The sequence below is a fragment of the Piliocolobus tephrosceles genome, chromosome 6 (assembly GCF_002776525.5).
Source record: "Piliocolobus tephrosceles isolate RC106 chromosome 6, ASM277652v3, whole genome shotgun sequence".
Classification (NCBI taxonomy): domain Eukaryota; kingdom Metazoa; phylum Chordata; class Mammalia; order Primates; family Cercopithecidae; genus Piliocolobus; species Piliocolobus tephrosceles.
In genome coordinates, this window is record NC_045439.1 from 448,757 (window position 1) to 468,247 (window position 19,491).

The window sequence follows — 19,491 nt, forward strand, 5'->3', positions numbered from 1 at the left end:
GGCCTCGGCTCGGTCCGGAGCCAGCCGGAGTCACAATTCGAATCAGGCGTGGGAAGCCCGGGGGACCACGCGGCCAACCCTGGGCGGACCTGCGAGCCGGAGACCGCGTCCTCGGGAGCCCCCAAACGCTACCCCGCGCGGCCGCCCGTGGCGCTGCGGAGGCCTGCGGGTGGGGAGGCGCAGTGGCGGCCGGGGCGACGGCCTAAGCACCTCAGGTGCTGCTGCGATACTTCGGGGGATCCTCACTCCCCTCCCAGGATCCTTCCCACTCCCGAGACGGCTTCTTCCGTCCCCTTGATTCCACGCGCCTCGGAGACTCGCCCTCTGCCGTCCTGAGACGAGCGCGCCCCTCTCCTTGCAAGGTGGGCTTCACATGCGCCCCCGCCCCACGAACCCTCCTCTGCCCCAGGATTTCCTGCCGGGCCCTCGTGGTTTGGGGCTGCCCGTGCACTTCGGGATCCTGAGGAGCACAGCACCCCCGCCTCTACCCACCAGGTGCCGGTAGCCCCTGTGGAAGGCAGAATGCCCCTCCCACAGATACTTGTGTACAAATCCCCAGAACCTTGGAGCAGGCTGGGTTAAGTGGGTTAAGTGGCAGGTTAGGAAGGGCGCTAATCAGTTCACCCGAAAGCAAGCAGGCGACCCTGGATCTTCCGGGTGGGCCCAGCGTCGCCCCAAGGGTGTTTCAGGGTGCAGGAGGGAGGCAGAGGAGAGGTGGGCAGAGAAGGGCAGGGCAGAGAGGGGCACGGCCGCTCCAAAGGAGACCAGAACTACCAGTCAAGGAATGTGGGCAGCTTCTTGAGGCTGGAAAAATCAGGGAAACAGAGTCTCCTCTGGCGCCTCCAGAAGGAACAGAACTCTGCCAACCCCTCATTCTGAGCCCAAAGATACCCATTTTGAACTTCTATAAAACTTAGCTAATAAATTAGTGTTGTTTTAAAACACTCAAAGCCAGGCACCAGTGGAACACTCCTATAGCCCCAGCTACTCACGAGGCCGAGGCAAGATGATTGCTTAGGTCGAGGAGTTCAAGACCAGCCTGGGCAATATACCAAGACTTTCTACAAAAACTTAAAAAAGAAAAAGAAAAAAAAGCCGGGTGTGGTTGGATGCACCTGCAGTCCCAGGTACCCAGGAGGCCAAGGTAGGGGGATCACTTGAGTCCAATAGTTCAAGACCAGCCTGGGCAACATAGAAGGCTGCCCCACCCCCCCGCCTCCACCAACACCAGAAAAAGGAAACACCAAAACCTACTGAATTTGTGGCAATTTTTATGGCAGCTACAGAAAACTAGCACACAAATCCCAGTTGTGACAACCCAGGCAGTCTCCAGGTACTGCCCCTGTCCTGGCACCACCTCTTTGGAGAGGCCTGTGCCTCTCAGTGCCAATACCCTGTTGCCGGCTGGCCCCGTGGCCACCTTACCCACCAGGAGGCCAGCTCTGGGCCTCAGGCTGAAGGAGGCCAGGATTCTGTCTCTGCTGCCGCCATGGGGGAGGTGCTCTGTAGGGAGACCTCAGGGAGCAGAGAGGGCAACCATCCCAGCATCGCCAGCGTCCTGGACCAGCACCCTCTGACTGCCGCCTCAGGAGACACCCAAACGAGAGCAGGAGAGCTGGCGGGATGAGCCCAGCCCATCCCCAAGTCACAGTCATAACAATGAGGGGTCCTTCAAAGCCACCCAGGAACAGAGGACTGCCCAGCTCGCCACCCCCATGGCAACTGCTTACCTGTCAGCTCCGCTCTGCCCTGTTTACACCTGGGGATGCAGGGCTCACCTGCATCTTCCTGCCTGGCATGGAGCTGGGCTCATAGGACCCCATTCCCCACATCATCATCGGGGACCTCAGAGGGGGTGGGTCATTATGGCCCCAATGCCCTGCCCAGAACTCACCACACCCTTAAGGACACCTGCTCCAGCCCCTGGAGGATCTGCCCTCCATCCACCTACCCTGGGGCTCCTGAGAAATGCAGAGGATCCCTAGGGTGCACCAAATGACATTCAGAGGACTTGGGAGAGAAGGGGGCACCTGGCTGTGTAATCTTGGAAGGCTTCCTGAAGGAGGAGGGAACTTCACTGAGTCTTACAGTAAGAAGGGGACACAGGCAGGTGCAGAGGATTCAAGTCGGGCCAGGGATCCAGTGTCAGGGCAGCAGGTGGCTGGCAGTGCAGTCAGGTGGCTTCTCAGCAGTGGGAAGGGGAGGGGTGGAGGCCAGGCGAGCAGCACAACCAGCATGTAGTGTGTCTGGTGGTCCAGGCCACCGCACAGGTCCAGCTCCTGCCCTCACCTGGGGCCCAGGAGTGAGCACCTCCGCTTGCCCCAAAGCCTCTCCACTTAGCCACCTCCACAGAAGCCCAGTCAGGCCCCTAACGGTCAGTCACGGAGTCCGGGGCCCTTTCCCCACCCCCACCCACCCTGGGCTGGGAACCCATGCTCACAGCCCTCCTGCCCCGCCTCCCAATCCAGTCCTCCTGCAACTTAGTATCCCCAAAATGCAGCTGGGACACCACCCATCCGAGGGCCCTGCAGCCTGGAAACAAGGCAGTCACCCAGTGGACCACGGCCCACAGGCCCCTGCTCCAGCCAACTCTGGAGCTGACAGGTAAGCAGTTGCTCAGACCCCCTGTGCAGGCTACCCCCTTGGCCCTCGTCCACCACCAGCATCGCTGTCCAGAGGCCAGGAGGCAGCTCTGCCTCCAGACAGCCTCCCTCTATGCTGGGCACCCTATTGGGTCCCTGGGCTTGCTGCTCCCCACCACAGCACCCCTGGGGTCCCGTGTGCCCTTCTGGGTCTTCAGAGGCAGGACCCAATGTGAGACCCTGCCCCCTGGAGAAGTCTGCCTGGCCCATCTCACAGCCTGGTGCACGCAGGTACCCAGTTCCCCAGACCAGGCCAGCAAAGGAGCTGAGCCTCCAGGCAGCGCCTGCCACTGGGGCCTCCCAGGACACCAGTGCACCTCAGACAGGCCCAGGTACCCCGAGGCCTCCTCCCAGCCATCCCGAGGGCAAGCTCCTGCTACCCAGGCCTTGCCAGAGCCCCCTCAAACTGCCCCGGGGCAGTACTTCCCTCCCCAGATGGCCTCTGATAGCCCCTAGCCCGGTCTCCAAGGCCTCAGGAGCTGCAGGCTGTCCGGAGCCAGGTTCTGCCTGACCATCATGGGTGGTCGTGATACCCTGGTGGGGCACAAAGAAGGCGCAGAGGCTGCCCCCACCCTGGGCCCCCAAGGAAAGGCACTGGAAGACGGTCAATGGGCTGAGTCGGGCTCTTAGGAAGGGGGTGACCTCGAGGCCCGGGCCTCGAAAGTCGCATTATGCCAGAAAGGCGCACTCCGCGACAGGAAGGCCTGGAAGGCGTTGGTGGACTCCTTGGACCTCAGCGGGTGGGGAAACAGCACGTCCTTGTCCACGTCCTCCGACACCAGCTGGGCTACCATCTGCACGATGTCCTGCGGGCGAGGGTGGGTCAGGGAGCCTTGGGGGGCGGGAAGGGGATAAGGGTGGGGCCCGGGAGCGGCAGGGTACAGGGCCCAGTTGGACTGAGTGGAGGGAGGCGAGGTGGACGGGCGGGGTGGGGCTGGGACCCGGCTGGGAGGACCCGCCCCCGCGCACCCTGTAATGTAGCGGGGCCCCGGCGGCGCCCGGCCTCTCCCGGCCGCCCCGCATGGCCAGCCGCCGGCGCTCGTCGATGCTGACGCTCCAGTGGCGGCCCGGGCGCCTGCGCTCCGGCGGCTCGCACACCTGCGGGGAAAGGGCAGCGGGTCGGCGGGGGCCTCGGCGCCAGCGCCTCTTCGCCGCTCCTACCCAGCACGCGCTGACCCTCAGAGCTCGCTCCTCGGCGGCTGGGGCACGTTCTAAAGCGCCGTCTGCTCAGCCTCCCGCTGCTCCAGCGTCAGCTCCCGGCGCGGAGCCTCAGGCCGTGTGGCCCTCTGTGGCTTTGCACAGTTATCTGTGCCAGGACACCCCGCAACCCAGTACGTGCCCGGCTTCCTGTACAGCGGGGCTGCGTCTGGACTGCTCAGTCCTCACGGCCAGCGCCCCGCTTGACCGGCAGGAGGACCCCCGGAGCTCGAGCACTGTTGTGTGCCTCAGGAAAGGCAGGACTAAGGCCAGCTCCAGACCGCCCTGCTCCCCAGACCCCTCTGAAATGATCATAAAGAGAGTAAGGGAGAAAATAAAGATGAATCCGTAGACAAAAGACCAGCGCCAGTGGAGGAGGACCCCTGGCAGGGTACAGGAGACTGGAAGGCAGGGACCAGCTGGAGGAGCTGTGGGAGGGCCACAGGGAAAGGCCATGAACAGGTGGGGTCCCCAGGACAACCCCCATCCCCCAAGAGGGAACTTCCCATGTAGGCTGCAGGAGACGGTTCCTCCAGACTGTGCTCAGCCTGAAGTTCACCATCCTCCACCTCCCTCACCAGAGGTAAGGGAAGAGGGGACAGAAGGCAGTGCCATGCTGAGTGGGATTCATGCAAAATCAAGGTGAATTCTCATTCCTCAAAACACTAAAAACAGAACTGCCATGGGATTCAGCAATTCTGCTTTGGGGTAGATACCCAAAAGAGCTGACAGCAGGAAGGCGAACAGGTGTGTGCACTCCGACGGGGAACGTTCACAGCAGTGGTCATTACTCACAATAGCGAACATGTGGAAGGAATCCAGGTTTCCACAATGGATGAATGGATAAACAAAATGTGGTAGATCCAGAAAATGGAATATTATTAAGCCTTACAAAGTAAAAAGGGGACAGGCGCGGTGGCTCATGCCTGTAATCCCAGCACTTTGGGAGGCCGAGGCCGGCGGATCACAAGGTCAGGAGATCGAGACCATCCTGGCTAACACAGTGAAACCCCGTCTCTACTAAAAATACAAAAAATTAGCCGGGTGTGGTGGCGGGCGCCTGTAGTCCCAGCTACTCAGGAGGCTGAGGCAGGAGAATGGCGTGAATCCAGGAGGCGGAGCTTGCAGTGAGCCGAGATCGCGCCATCGCACTCCAGCCTGGGTGACAGAGCGAGACTCCGTCTCAAAAAAAAAAAAAAAAAAGTAAAAAGGCCGGCTGGGTGTGGTGACTCACGCCTGTAATCCCAGCACTTTTAGGAGGCCGAGGCAGGCAGATCACCTGAGGTCAGGAGTTCAAGACCAGCCTGACCAACATGGAGAAACCCCATCTCTACTAAAAATACAAAATTAGCCGGGCGTGGTGGCACGTGCCTGTAATCTCAGCTACTCAAGAGGCTAAGGCAGGAGAATCGCTTGAACCCGGGAGGTGGAGGTTGCACTGAGCCGAGATCATGCCATTGCACTTCAGTCTGGGCAACAAGAGCGAAACTCTGTCTCAAACAAACAAAGAAAGGTAAGGAGGTTGGGCGTGATGGTTCACATCTGTAATCCCAGCAGTTTGGGAGCCCAAGGCAGGAGGATTGCTTGAGGTTAGGAACTCTAAACCAGCCTCTGAGACCCCATCTCTACAAAAGAAAAATTAAAAAATTAGCCAAGTTCAGTGGCACATGCCTGTAGTCCTAGCTATTGGGGAGGCTGAGGCAGATATCGCTTGAGCCCAGGAGGTTGAGGCTGCAGTGAACTGTGATTTTGCCACTGTACTCCAGCCTGGGTGACAGAGTAAGACTCTGAAAAAAAAAAAAAGAAAAGAAAGAAAGAAAGAGAAAGAAAAGGAAAGAAGGAGGAAGAGAGAGAATGGAAGAATGAACGAAAGAAAGAGAGAAAGGAAGGGAGAAAGAAAGAAAATGTAAGGAAATTCTGGCTGGGCACAGTAGCTGTAATCCAAGCACTTCGGGAGGCTGAGGAGGGAGAATCACTCAATCCCCTTGAACTCCCCAGGAGTTCAAGGCTGCAGTGAGCTAGGATTGCACTACTGCACTCCAGCCTGGGCGACAGTGCAAGACTCTGTCTCAAAAAAAAAAAGTCTTAATAGTCTAGGGCAGCACCACACAGCAGCGCTGCAAGCTAGAAGGTAATGGACAATGCCTCAAAATCCTGAAAGAAGATTATTTCCCACCTGGTATCTCACCCAACCAAGGTGTCATTCAAGCATACAGGCAGAATAAAGATATTTTCACATCTTTAGAGTCTCAGAAACTTTCACATCCTCTGAACTCTTTTACAGGAAGCTGCTGGATGTACTCCACCAAAACAAAGGACTAATCAAGGAGAGTAAGCCGGGGCCCAGGCAACAAGGGGCCCTGTAGACGGCAGGCAGATGGATTGTGGGGCAGTGTAGAAGGGAGAGGGAGTAGGGAAGGCTGCTCAGTGGCCCTGCCAGCTGGGCTGGTTGCTGGCAGTCCAGGGCTCCAGGAAGGCCACTGCCAAGGAGAAAACGCAGCTCCAGACGACCCAATGTGCAGGGGTCTGTGAGAGCAGAGTCCTAGATTTGTTGGAAGGTTTAGGAAAGAATAATCGGTTCATAGAAAATGGAGAAGAGGAGGAGGAGGAGGGGGTCGGGTACACAATGATTTCCTCCAGGGAAAACCAAAAGCAGCACAAAGGGAACACGGCCACCCCACGGTCACGATGCCACATGGTCACTATAAAGCTGACAGTGGAATGGGGTTTCTGCTGAGTAGACAGAATGCTGGTGAGAGGATGGGGAAGGGGCGCTACACCCTTCGTCACTGCAGTGGGGCATGGACAGAATGCAAGACAGAGGAATGAAAAGGAGGCAGTGCAGCCGGGCACGGTGGCTCACGCCTGTAATCCCAGCATTTTGGGAGGCCAGGCGGGCGGATCACTTGAGGTCAGGAGTTCGAGACCAGCCTGGCCTACGTGGTGAAACCCCGTTTCTACTAAAAATACAAAAATTAGCCCAGCATGGTGGCGTGCACCTGTAATCCCAGCTACTTGGGAAGCTGAGGCAGGAGAATCGTTTGAATCCAGGAGGTGGAGGTTGCAGTGAGCCAAGATCATGCCATTGCACTCCAGCCTAGGTGACGGAGCGAGACTGTCTCAAAAACAAAAAACAAACAAACAAAAAACCACAAAAATTAGCTGGGTGTGGTGTTGGGTACCTGTAGTCCCAGCTACTTGGGAGGTTGAGATAGGAGAATCACTTGAACCCCAGAGGCAGAGGTTGCAGTGAGCCAAGATCGCACCACTGCACTCCAGCCTGGCGATACAGTGAGACTCTGTCGAAAGGAAAGGAAAGGAAAAAGGAAAAAGGAAGGGAAAGGAGAGGAGCCAGCGTACCGGCAAAAGCGCACTTCTCACCTCAGCATGCAAGGACGTCTGCAAGGCTGAGAGTGGCTTTGGGGACTGCTGTTCTAAATATGTATGTTTTAACAAAAGTAACTTAAAATTAACAAAAATTAAGATTTAAGTAATGAGTAATACAACAGACACAGGAGAACATGTACAGAACTCTTTAACCCACAGAGAATCCATGTTCTTCCCAAACACACTCAACATGCACATGAGGTGGCCACGAACAAAATAGACCAATGCAGACAGAGCCCCAAACAGATAGACCCCCATGCAGACAGACCTCCATAACACAGACCCACAGATATACCCCAATGCAGACAGATCCCCGTGACACAGACCCCCATGCAGACAGATCCCCATAACAGATAGACCCCCACGCAGACAGACCCCCATAACACAGGGTTCTGCAACTACAAAGTGACACAATTAGAAATTAATAGCAAAAGGATAACAAAACACTCCTGTTGACATGGACATTCCAAAACACCCTGCTAATTAACTCCCAAGTGAAAAAGAAAATCAAGACTGAAGTACCAATTTATTTAGAAATAAACAATGGCAAGTGCAGTGGCTCTCATCTGTAATCCCAATGCTTTGGGAGGCCTAGGCAGAAGGATGGCTTGACCTCAGCAGAGTTCGAGACTAGCCCGGGCAACACAGGCAACATAGAGACCTCATCTCTACAAAAAGTCATTAGCTGGGCATGGTGACGGGCACCTACAGTCCCAGCTATTTGGGAGGCTGAGATGGGAGGATCACTTGAGGCTAGGAGTTCACGGCTGCAGTGAGCCGTGATAGTGCCGCACACTGCACTGTAGCCTAGGCAACAAAGTGAGATACTATCTCTAAAAAAATTTAAGAAATTGGCCGGGCGCGGTGGCTCACGCCTGTAATCCCAGCACTTTGGGAGGCCGAGGTGGATGAATTGCCTGAGCTCAGGAGTTCGACATCAGCCTGGGCAACATGATGAAACCCATGCCTACTAAAATATAAAATATTAGCCAGGCATGGCTGGGCACAGTGGCTCACACCTGTAATCCTAGCACTTTGGGAGGCCGAGGCGGGTGGATCACGAGGTCAGGAGATTGAGACCATCCTGGCTAACATGGTGAAACCCCGTCTCTACTAAAAATACAAAAAATTAGCCAGGCGTGGTGGTGGCGCCTGTAGTCCCAGCTACTAGGGAGGCTGAGGCAGGAGAATGGCGTGAACACGGGAGGCAGAGCTTGCAGCGAGCCGAGATGGCGCCACTGCAGTCCAGCCTGGGCGACAGAGCAAGACTCTGTCCAGAGTGGTGCGCGCCTGTAATCCCAGCTACTCAGGAGGCTGAGACAGGAGAATTGCTTGAACCCAGGAGGTGGAAGCTGCAGTGAGCCAAGATTGCGCCACTGCACTCCAGCCTGGGCAACAGAGTGAGACTGTCTCAAAAAAAAAAAAAATTTTTTTTTAAGAAATGGCCGGGCAGGCCAGGCGCGGTGGATCAAGCCTGTAATCCCAGCACTTTGGGAGGCCGAGACGGTCGGATCACGAGGTCAGGAGATCGAGACCATCCTGGCTAACATGGTGAAACCCAGTCTCTACTAAAAATACAAAAAACTAGCCGGGCGAGGTGTCGGGCGCCTGTAGTCCCAGCTACTCCGGAGGCTGAGGCAGGAGAATGGCGTAAACCCGGGAGGCGGAGCTTGCGGTGAGCTGAGATCCAGCCACAGCACTCCAGCCCGTGACAGAGTGAGACTCCGTCTCAAAAAAAAAAAAAAGAAAAAAAAAAAAAAGAAATTAGCCAGACGTGGTGGCTGAGAAATGAACAGTGAAAGCAGGACACACCAAAACATGAGGTGTGGTCAAAGCTGTGCCCTGAGAAGCTAGAGCTTTAAATATATCTTTAGAAAAAGGTCCCCAAACCGTGACCGTGCAAATTATTTGAAAAGACAGAAAAAGAACAGCAAAACGAATGGTATGAAAGCTTAAAGGTGAAATTAGGAAAGATTAATGAATTAAAATTAAAAAACAGTGAATAATGATCACAATGGGTTCTTTGAAAAACCAATAAAAGACTCACTCTTTCCTTACATCCTCACCAACTCCACATAGATCCACCTTTACGTAATTTTTGCCAACTTCTTCACTGTTTCATGTTTTGCTTCATTTAGTTTTTTTTTTTTTTTTTTTTTTTGAACTGCAAGTATGGAGACTTCATTCTTTTTTTTTTTTTTGAGATACAGGGTCTTGTTCTGCCTCCCGAGCAGCTGGGAGCCTACAGTGGCACACCACCCTGGCTAATTTTTATTTTTTGCAGAGATAGGGTCTCACTATGCTGTCCAGACTAGTCTTGAACTCCTGGCCTTAAGTGATCCTCCTGCCTTGGCCTCCTGAAGTGTTGGGATTACAATGGTGAACCACTGTGCCTGGCCCACTTTTCAATTTCAAAAATAGTTTCCTCATTGCTTTCAAGCATCTCTTCATAGATTCTGGTTGGTAAACATTTGAATGTTATAAATATTACAACTATTTTCTTCCAGACTGTCGTTTAACATTTTTATGTCTTTGATTGCACAGAAATGTTTAAAAACTCTGCAGTTAGATTTGTCAGGCTTTTCCTTCAAGGATTTTGTGTTTGGCCTACAAAAGGCATTTATCACTTCCAGATCCTAAATATCCTCTCATATACTCTCTCAGTGCTTACATGGTTTGGGTTTAATGTTTTCTGTGTGTGCATTTTTTTTGAGAGATGGAGCCACACTCTACCAGCTTCTAACTATACAGCCAATCACCCCGATACCACTTATTGAAAGGTCTGCTTCTCACTACTCTGAAATGCCATGCTCAACACAAATTAAGTCCCCACATTTATGCGCAGGTCGGTTTCCAGGCTACTTGTCCAGGCAGTGGTGTCTTTGCCACCTTCTGCCACAGGGCCACACAGTTTTAGTTGTGAGATCCGGTGTGGACAAGCCAGGCCTTGCTCTTGTTTTCCAAAGTTGTTGCATGGTTCCTTTTCCAAGTAAACATTTTAAAACATCTGTATTTTTTCAAATTATACTTTAATGAATATTAGCAATATCTTGTTTACTTCTGCATGCTTTTGAACTCTGAACAAAGCCACATGGCATGAATAATTGTGTCACCTTTTTGCCTCTTTCACTCAGGAATAGGTCTGAGACTCACGCTCACGGCTGCATGCAACAGGCATCCACACAACCACATTCCCAAATCCGAGGTAAGTCTGCTGTTTGACAGAAAAATGCAATGTGAACTGATACACAGCTGTATGGTGGCCATCTTCACCCTGCAGTTGGAATATTCACTAATACACAGCTGTATGTGTCCGTCTTCGCCCTGCAGGTGGAATGTTCCTGTGCTCACCCCTGCGCGTGTTCACAGCGCCACCGCTGACTTTGGTTGTTTTCAATCCACTCTGACAATGTCTCTCTTTTAACTGGAACACTTAGTCCACTTTCATTGACTGAATTAAATGACGTACCGGCGATTCTATCTGCCACCATGTCTCTTTCTGTTCTTCTGCTGTAAACAGTGAGGGCAGGCAAACTCATCTAAGTCCAAAGTTGACAAGCAACTCTTTTTTTTTTTTTTTTTGAGTCAAGGTCTGGCTCTGTCGCCCAGGCTGGAGTGCAGTGGTGCAATCTTAGCTCACTGCAGTTTCTGCCTCACAGGCTCAAGTCATCCTCCTGCCTCAGCCTCCCAAGTAGCTAGGACTAAAGGTACACGCCTGGCTAACTTTTTGTATTTTTCTGTAGAGATGGGGTTTTGGCATGTTGCCAGGCTGGGCTCAAGCATTCCTCACACCTCGACCTCCCAAAGTACTGGGATTACAGGTGTGAGCCACCATGGCCCACCCCCATCCTCTTCTCAAACAGAGGAACTTAGAACACCTCAGTTCCACTCACAAGCACCATCTTGACTTTACGCCATTGCAGGTACATATATTGATTGCATCCTTGTTTTTCTGTGCGTGAGTGACATCCAGTGACTGTCAGTTTCAGTTCACTCACGCACTTCCTGCTACTTCTCATGCTTTATCCATTTCAGACCTTCTGTGGTCACTTTCATGATGCTTTAAGATCATTTCTTCAGAACTGAGGTGAGAGTGTGCTGGGGGCAAATTCTCTTTTTTATCATTTAAAAACTTTATTTATTTAGCCTTTTTCGTAGAAACCATTTCTGCTGGGCCTACTATTCAAGGCTGAGCATGGCTTCCCCTGAGAATAGGCATGCTACTGCTCTACTGTGACGAGCTCCCGTGGCTCCTTTGAAGGTTCTGTCTTCCCGCTCGAATTCCTTCTTGGGTTTTTGTCTCTGGCATTCTGCAATTTCACTATTACGCTTCTCGGTACATAATCTTTTAAAGCCTATAGGCTAAATGACTACCTGTGAGAGTGATCTTCCAAGATGGCATCCGATGATTCTCACCTCCTGGTATTCACGCCCTTGTGTCATTCCTTCTCACATTAATAGGATCCCCAGTGTATCCAAAAAGGACACTGTAGAAATAGGGGAGTGTGACTTCCAAGGGTAAGTCATGGAAGTCACTGCAGCTTCCAGCTCACTCTCTCTCCAAGCACTCACTCTGGGGGAAGCCAGCCACCATACTGCGGATACTGAAGCTGTCCTATGGGGAGATGCATGTAGTAAGGAGCTGAGCCTCCTGCCAGCCCCTATCATGGACTCGCCAGTCACGTGAGTGAGCTGCCGTGGAAGCAGTCTCCAGCCTTCCTCAAACTTTGAGATGACTGAAGTGTTGGCTGCTCTCTCAAGTATAAGCTCCCAAGAGATCTCAAACCAAAGCCACAGCTAAGCAGCTCCCAAATTTCTAACCTACAGAAACTAAGATAAAAATAGTTACTGTTTTAAGTTGCTAAGCTCTGGGGAAATTTGTCACGCAGCAATGGATAACTAATACATGGCCAAAGGCTGGCTATAGTGGCTCATGCCTGTGATCCCAGTTCTCTGGAAGGCCAGGAGTTAGAGATCAGCCTAGGTAACAGAGTGAGACCCTGTCTCTAATCTTTTTTAAAAAGTAAACTAGTAATACATTTCCAGAATCACCATATACATTTGAAATGAAATTTTCAAGATTCACGAAGTCTGTTTTTTTTTAAAAAAAAAAACATTGAATTGTTTTTCAGAAGCCTGACACATTTAAAATGTTACATCTTGCTGGGTGCAAAGGCTTCATGCCTGTAATCCTAACACTTTGGGACACATGGAAGATCACGTGAGCCCAGTTCAAGACCAAACCAGGCAACAGAGTAAGACTCCGTCTCTACAAAAAATTTTTAAAAATTAGCTAGGCGTGGTGGCGCGCCACTGTGGTCCCAGCTACTTGGGAGGCTGAGGTGGGAGGACAGCTTGAGTCCAGGAGGTCCAGGCTGTAGTGAGCTGTTATTAGAGAAGCAAGAGTCTAGCAGAGCCAGGATAATGTCACTTCATGTTCAACTCCATCTTGAGACTAATACAGCACATTCCTTGCAGGTCACAACCATGGTCCTAAGATATTTACCGCTAAGGAAGCAGCTTGGTAATGCCTACAAGCACAAACTCCTATAAAAGGAAGTTCAGATGTCCCAATACCCACCATAATATATGCTTTCAAGATAATTATAGTTATGCTTTAATGTACTTGCACACTAAAATGTCAAATCGTTTTTAAATCAATAGAATAAAAAATCGTTATGCTGTCAGCTCACCCACACCTAGGCACAGCTTAGTTTAGTCTTTACATAGATAAGACCTCGATTAAAGAAAAACTTAAAGCAGGTCTGTTCCTCTGCTTGCTTGTTGAGGATGCCCTGCTCTGCAATGGAGCGGCTTTCGATAAATAATCTCTTCTCACTGCACTCTGCAGCTCGCCTCAAATTCCTTCCTGCATGAGATCCAGAAACCCTCTTGGGGTCTGGATGGAGACCCCTTTTCCAGTAACGCTGTGATCATGCCACTGTACTCCAGCCTGGTGACAGAGCGAGACCCTGTCTCAAAAACACACCCATGAAATCTGCCCATCCAGTATGATAAAATACTTCCATGAGGAGCTCTACATGCTATTCAGTAACATTTTAAAGTGTTCTTCATAAAGGAATTGAAAAATAACAGGTTTATTGCTAAGAACTTCATGGCTCCTGTTGCTACACTGAATAGTACCCTTTGTTTCCATTCCATTTTCTTTTTTTTTTTTTTTGAGGTGGAGTCTCGTCGCCCGGGCTGGAGTGCAGTGGCCGGATCTCAGCTCACTGCAAGCTCCGCCTCCCGGATTTGCGCCATTCTCCTGCCTCAGCCTCCCGAGTAGCTGGGACTACAGGCGCCCGCCACCTCGCCCGGCTAGTTTTTTTGTATTTTTTTAGTAGAGACGAGGTTTCACCGTGTTAGCCAGGATGTTCTCGATCTCCTGACCTCGTGATCCGCCCGACTCGGCCTCCCAAAGTGCTGGGATTACAGGCTTGAGCCACCGCGCCCGGCCTGTTTCCATTCCATTTTCTAGTTGTTCTTGCTGTGTTGAAAAGTTGTGAATGGTGATCACATATCCAAACTCTCTCTTTTATCCATACTCATGTTTCTTAAAATTGGATTTTCCAAGTAGGTAACATATTAGCTGCAAATAGTGATTTTCATCTCTTTAGATATTTATACAACATCTTATTTTCTTGATTTATTGTACAGGCTTCAATTTCTAGAATACTGTTTATTTACTTTTTTGAGACGGCGTGGCATCTCCCTCTGTCATCCAGGCTGGAGTGCAGTGGCGGAATCTCGGCTCACTGCAACCTCCAACTCCCGGGTTCAAGCAGTTCTCCTGCCTCAGCCTCCCAAGCAGCTGGGATTACAGGCGCGCACCACCATGCCCAGCTCATTTTCCTATTTTTAGTAGAGACGGGGTTTCACCACATTGGCCAGGATGGTCTCCAACTCCTGACCTCAGGTGATCCGTCCGCCTTGGCCTCCCAAAGTGCTGGGATTACAGGCGTGAGCCACCGCACCTGGTGATTTTTTTTAACGTCACAGTGGTATCATGCATCCATCTGCTTGCAGCTGAAATACTTCCACTGGTGGTCACTGCAAGCTCTTGAGAGCTCCCCTCCGTCAGGCTACAGAGATGTCCATCTCTTCCCACCTTATCCAGAACCTACAGGTTTCTATACTTCTCTGGTTCTTAAGGAAAAATACTGGAATTTATTAGTATTACTTTTTAACATCTATTGAAATAATCACATGATTTTCCACCTGTTGTTAATGAATTTTATTTATAGATTTCAGAATTCCTTTGTCCTTGGGTTACCATCTTCTTTTATTTACATACAATTTCATTTACTCCATATACATTCATTGAGCACCTACTATGTGCCAGGCACTGTCCTAAGCACTGGGACAGAGCTGAGAAGAGACACGTGCCTGCTCTCCTGGCAGGTGGAAGTGTGCAGGACCCATCCTTATGGCTATGAAACTCAGCATTTCAGGTGCTGCTGGATTTGATCTAGTATTTACTCAGGATTTTTCAATATATGCCCACAGATAGACTGGCATATTGCCTTCTCTTTTTCCTTCTCTCCCTCTGCTCTCTTCTGGTACTGGTATTGGGTGATACCAGCTCCATACCAGAAGTGGCTCTGGGCAGGTGAAGCTTCACCAATGAGGATGACTGATTTCTTGTTTGGGAGTGCCCACCTGTAAAGTCATCTGGGCACCCACAATTTTTAGGGAAGATTCCCTGTCCCCAAACTAAAAACCTGCCAGTCAGCAGAGATGCACCCATGCCCCTTTCCATCCTTGGCCAACAAACTCATTCTTCCACTGCTCGCCTGCCCTCGGAGGCCTTCAGCCTACTCTCCTGCCTCCCAGCCTTGTCCTCAACCACCATAACCCATAGCCACCAGTCCCTCTCTTGGAACTGCAAACACAGCCTGGCTGCCCCTGCCCAAGAGCCACCAGGTCCCTGTGTCCTTGCAGGATGTGGGTCCAATACACACTCCTCCTGCACCCACATCCCTACCCCTTCAGACACAGTGCCCTGTCCCCAGCCCTGTGCAGGACAGAAGCCTCACACCCCCGGCCCTCCTCTTGAGCAGCCCTCACTAGACAGGTGACCTATGTGTGTTTATAGTCTGGACTGCCTGTCATGAGATGTTTGCCTCCCAAAACCCACTGCGTCTGCTGGTTTGGTCACCCCACTCCCCAGCACTTGACACCGTCATAGGGGTCTTGAAGGCATTTGGGCCTGAAGGACAAACTGAGAGGGTACAAAGGGACCTCAGTGGGCATCCCTAGGAACACACGCAGACACGCCTGTGTGCACAGCTCAATGAGCTCCCCACACTGAACTGGCCGCATGACCAGCGCCCAGGAGCCCCTGCACCCATCTTGCCTCTGAGCCTGGCTTTGAACCTTCCAAAAGTGGAACCACACAAGTGGGGTTCTGGCTTCCTCTGCCCTCAGAGAACGTCCTGGGGCTCCACAGCTACATCCTATCAATCTCACTGCTGGGCCTGGCACAAGCCTGCAGCTCACTGTCCAGCAACAGGGAGACCAGGAGATGCTTCTGGTTTGAGGAGTCGCAAGCAAAGCCTCTCCCGACATTTTGTTTTGGTCAGCTTTCAGTGACAAATCCTCCTGGCAGCTGACCCACCTGGGTGGGAGGACACCACCCCTGCTGGGGACCTTGCTTTCCCTCCCGCTTCTTGCCACCTTCAGCCTGGGGTGGGGGGTACTGGGCAGGGCTGAGGGAAGTGTGTTGCCTTGCCTCCTTCCCGACCTTAGAAGACCTCTCTACAGAGCCCAGCAGAGGCCAGTGGCCCACGGTTGTGGAGGCAAGAGGGATGCAGGTCCACCTTGGTGCTTGTCCAGGGCCATGGGGAAGAGAGCCTCCTGAGTTCAACCATCTGTTTCTCATCAGTCCCCACTCAGCCCTCCCCTGAGGCTGCCTATCACGGCCAGCCTGGAGTTTCCAGGGAAAGCGGCCTCAGGTGGGCTGGGGACAGGAGGGTGGCCTTGGCCAGGGTTTCCTGCTTACCCAGTCCTGAGTCTGCAGTCCCTGCTGCGCGCTGCTCTGGGTACTGGGCTGGCCCCAGGCTGCTGTCCGGCCCAGTGGGGGTCGCCTGTGCTCTTGGGAGAGGTGCGACTCCAGCTTCTTCCCCTGGGGGGACAGCTTCCTGCTGTCCATCTCTAGCCCTAGTAGGCTGCTTGTCCACACCTCTGAGATCTGGGGGAAGGAGCAGCATGAGGTGGGGCGGGCCCAAGGCCACCCGTGTGCCCACCAATACCCGAGTCCCTGGAGGCAGATGGTGGCAGTGTCAGGGTCTGCTACGGTCACCTTCCAGTCAATGGTCAGGCATCACCGACCCCTCTGGGGGGAGGGGATCCCCTCAGCTCCCGTCGCAGCTCTTCACACCAGCCTCCCGAACTGTCCTCTCTGCCCCTGCCGACTCCACCCCGGGAGCCTGGTCAGCCTTCGGCAGCCTCCCGCACGGACTCCACGCCTCTACCAGCTCCCTCAAACGGTTCCAGGGGCATCAGTCCTCAGCCAGCACGGCGGGCACGCTCTCAAGGAAAGGCCCAGAGCTCTTGCCACCGCCCTGCTCCCGACCCTGAGACCTCCCCTCTACAAGGCCCAGGCCTCACCCCAGGCCCAGCCCCGAGTCCTTACGTGCCCGCCCTCTCCGAGGGGGTGGGTCTGCGCGGCCGAGGTCTGCGGAGGGACGGGGGAGGAGGCCCCAGGAGGACACAAGCTGGAGGCCGGGGGCACTCAGGGGTTCGGCGGGGGGCGGGGCACACGGGAACGGCGGTCAGAGGGGGGGGGTACGCGGGCGTCCGAAGATAGAGGGAGGAGCAGGCCCGCCACAGATGGAGGGGCCACAGGGGAACCGGAGGCCTCCACCGCAGCTGGAGAAGGCCCAAGGGGCCGGCACCTCTCTCCGGAACTTCCGCTACGGCCGGCCCCGCTCCGCCGGTTCCGCTTCCGGTCTGCGCTGCGCCTGCGTTCTGGTCTCCATTGGGGGGGGCGGGGGCGGCCTCGGGGTCCCCAGCGCATAAGCGGGTCTATCGCCGCTACCGCCCCGCGGGCCCTTCCGGGCGTCGGCCTCCGGGATCTTCCGAAGCACAGACCTGAACTTGGGGTTTGTCGGCCCGATTCCCCTTCGGACCTGCGTCCTTCCCGCGGCGCGATACCGCTTCGGCCCGGGCCACTTCCCCGCGCGGGGTTGCAGGGCTGTGGCGGGGCGGGGCGGACCCAGGACAGGGTGAGTGGGCGGGAGGGAGGCGCTGCTCCGCCGCGTGCCCCCGAGGGGTGGACGGCCGAGAGAATCACACTGCAGGCGGGGGCCGGCCCCTCCAGGTTTATTAGTGTTGCATCAGCACCTTAAAATAGTCCACACGGTCACATACGTGACATTAGAATCCGTTCCCCAAAAAGCTATTTACATTAATCCCGGGTTTCATTAAAAAAAAGAAAAACTAGCAACACATACATCCTAGAAACCAAACAATGCACAATGAACGGCATGGGGGTCTGCAGAAACTACAGTGGTGCCTCTGGCCCGCAGGGTCAGACTCCAGAGGTGCCCAGCAAGCCCAGCGCTCAGTCCCCTGCAGGCTGCGCACCCGCAGACGACAGGACAGGTCTCGGGGAGAGGGCGGCTCAGGAACAGGAGTGGGTCTGGCAGCCTGGCCCTCGGAAGAAGTGGCCTGGTCATTTTCAAGAGGAATTCATTCCCGGAGGAAGGTGAGAGGCACTCAGGTCTTTCCATCTGGGAATGAGGACAGTGTGGCAAGGCTGCCAGTCCGCTGCAGAGAGACCCCAGCTCTCATCCAGAGGCCCCTCTCCTGCCCCAGCTCTGGCCGAGGCACTGAACCAGGACACTGGCCTGCGTGCCCAGAGACAGTGGCCAAGGGGACCAACATGGAAGAGGAAGGCAGCAGGCCAGACTGCAGGGCGGGACTGGCCCACGACTGGCCTGGGCAAGGGTGGGGTCTGTCTACGTAATAGTGGACAGTGGCCACCAGGTCTGAGGGGCGCCTCTGTGGTGACTGATGGCTTAACCTTTGAGACTGATGGGGCTGAGCCTAGCTCTACAAAGGGTTGTCTCCTGTCCTGTGAGGCCAGTGCAGGGCCAAGGTCTAGGGGGTGTGCACACCTCACACACACACCCCCCACCCTTACCGCACTGGCTGTCAGATGGCTTTGGTTTCTAGTTGTCCTTGGTGGGACAGAGTGCTCCTCCATGCACCCTCAGAACAGCTCTGTGAGGTAGGCAGGGGAAATGCGACCATCCTGTGTAACCAGTGGGAAAACCGAGGCACAGAGGGCTGGCACAGCCCAGGTCTTGTCTGCCCAACCTCTCTGGTGCTGGGCATGGTGGGGGGATGGGCCATGGGGCCCTTGGGTGCAGGGCAGACCCACAGGCCAGCAGCAGCACACGGAGTGCCACCAGAACCCCCAGCTGCTGGATGGAGACTGCCCATGCTCTCCCCTTGCGTGGGTTAAGGATGGAGCTGTGGAGCCAGATGGGGAGGTGTAGGGTAGGCAGGAGGGCTCCAGGAAAGGGGCTGCCCACAGCCAGGATGCACTAGGCAGCCTGTGGCCCCTTCCTCTAAAACCTACTCCGAGGCCAGAAAGCCACAGCAAGGATGTTTCCGCCTTCATCTCCCTACTGAGTGTGACCTTTGGGAAAGAAACTGCAAGAGCAGGCAGGATGTGGTGACTCACGCCTGTAATCCCAGCACTTTGGGAGGCCGAGGTGGGCGGATCACTTGAGGTCAGGAGATCAAGACCATCCTGGCTAACACGGTGAAACCCTGTCTCTATTAAAAATACAAACAATTAGCCGGGCATGGTGGCAGGCGCCTGTAATCCCAGCTACTCGGGAGGCTGTGGCAGGAGAATTGCTTGAACCCGGGAGGTGGAGGCTGCAGTGAGCTGAGATCATGCCACTGCATTCCAGCCTGGGCAATAGAGCAAGACCCCGTCTCAAAAAAAAAACTGGAAAAGCAGAAAAACAGATGCTCTGCAGCCCAGTGCGGGGGCGGCTGGAACGAGAATGGTCAGGGTCCCACCTGTTTGAGTGCTGCCAGGGTCAGAGGCCATCAGCCCGGGGCCCACACCCTCACCCTAGACCCCTTTCAGGGCAGAGCCTGAAGCCAGGATTCAATGGGAGGCCTTCCTACCCCTCCCCGACCCTGAAGTGTGCCCCAGGATCCTGGTCCCAGGTGAACCTGGAGGCCCTGGTGTGGAGGGGCTCTGGTTGGGAGGGGCTGGGGCTCTGCCGCAGCCCTGCAC

At 54.0% G+C, this 19,491-nt stretch overlaps 1 protein-coding gene across 2 annotated transcripts; it reads right to left on the reverse strand.

The window, feature by feature from the left end:
• Positions 1 to 1,254: 1,254 nt before the first annotated feature.
• Positions 1,255 to 19,115, reverse strand: TEX22 (testis expressed 22). Of its 2 annotated transcripts, XM_023205800.2 has the most exons (4): positions 16,864 to 19,115; positions 16,231 to 16,419; positions 3,612 to 3,740; positions 1,255 to 3,448 (listed from the first exon to the last, which is right to left on the reverse strand). In XM_023205800.2, exons 2-4 carry the CDS (start codon positions 16,378 to 16,380, stop codon positions 3,269 to 3,271), a joined length of 459 nt encoding a protein of 152 aa, XP_023061568.1. In that variant the 5' UTR covers positions 16,381 to 16,419; positions 16,864 to 19,115; the 3' UTR covers positions 1,255 to 3,268. The 2 variants fall into 2 exon arrangements, with proteins under 2 accessions (XP_023061568.1, XP_023061567.1); XM_023205799.2 differs by having other exon boundaries at positions 16,231 to 19,115.
• Between the last annotated feature and the right edge of the window lie 376 nt (positions 19,116 to 19,491).

Excerpts from the sequence above, each read along its gene's own strand:
- TEX22 (XM_023205800.2), bottom strand. The coding sequence starts at position 16,380 with ATGGACAGCAGGAAGCTGTCCCCCCAGGGGAAGAAGCTGGAGTCGCAC. Across the intron at positions 3,741-16,230 it reads GACTGCAGACTCAGGACTGG|GTGTGCGAGCCGCCGGAGCG; the intron begins GTAAGCAGGAAA and ends CTTTCCCCGCAG. Across the intron at positions 3,449-3,611 it reads GGGCCCCGCTACATTACAGG|GACATCGTGCAGATGGTAGC; the intron begins GTGCGCGGGGGC and ends CCTCGCCCGCAG.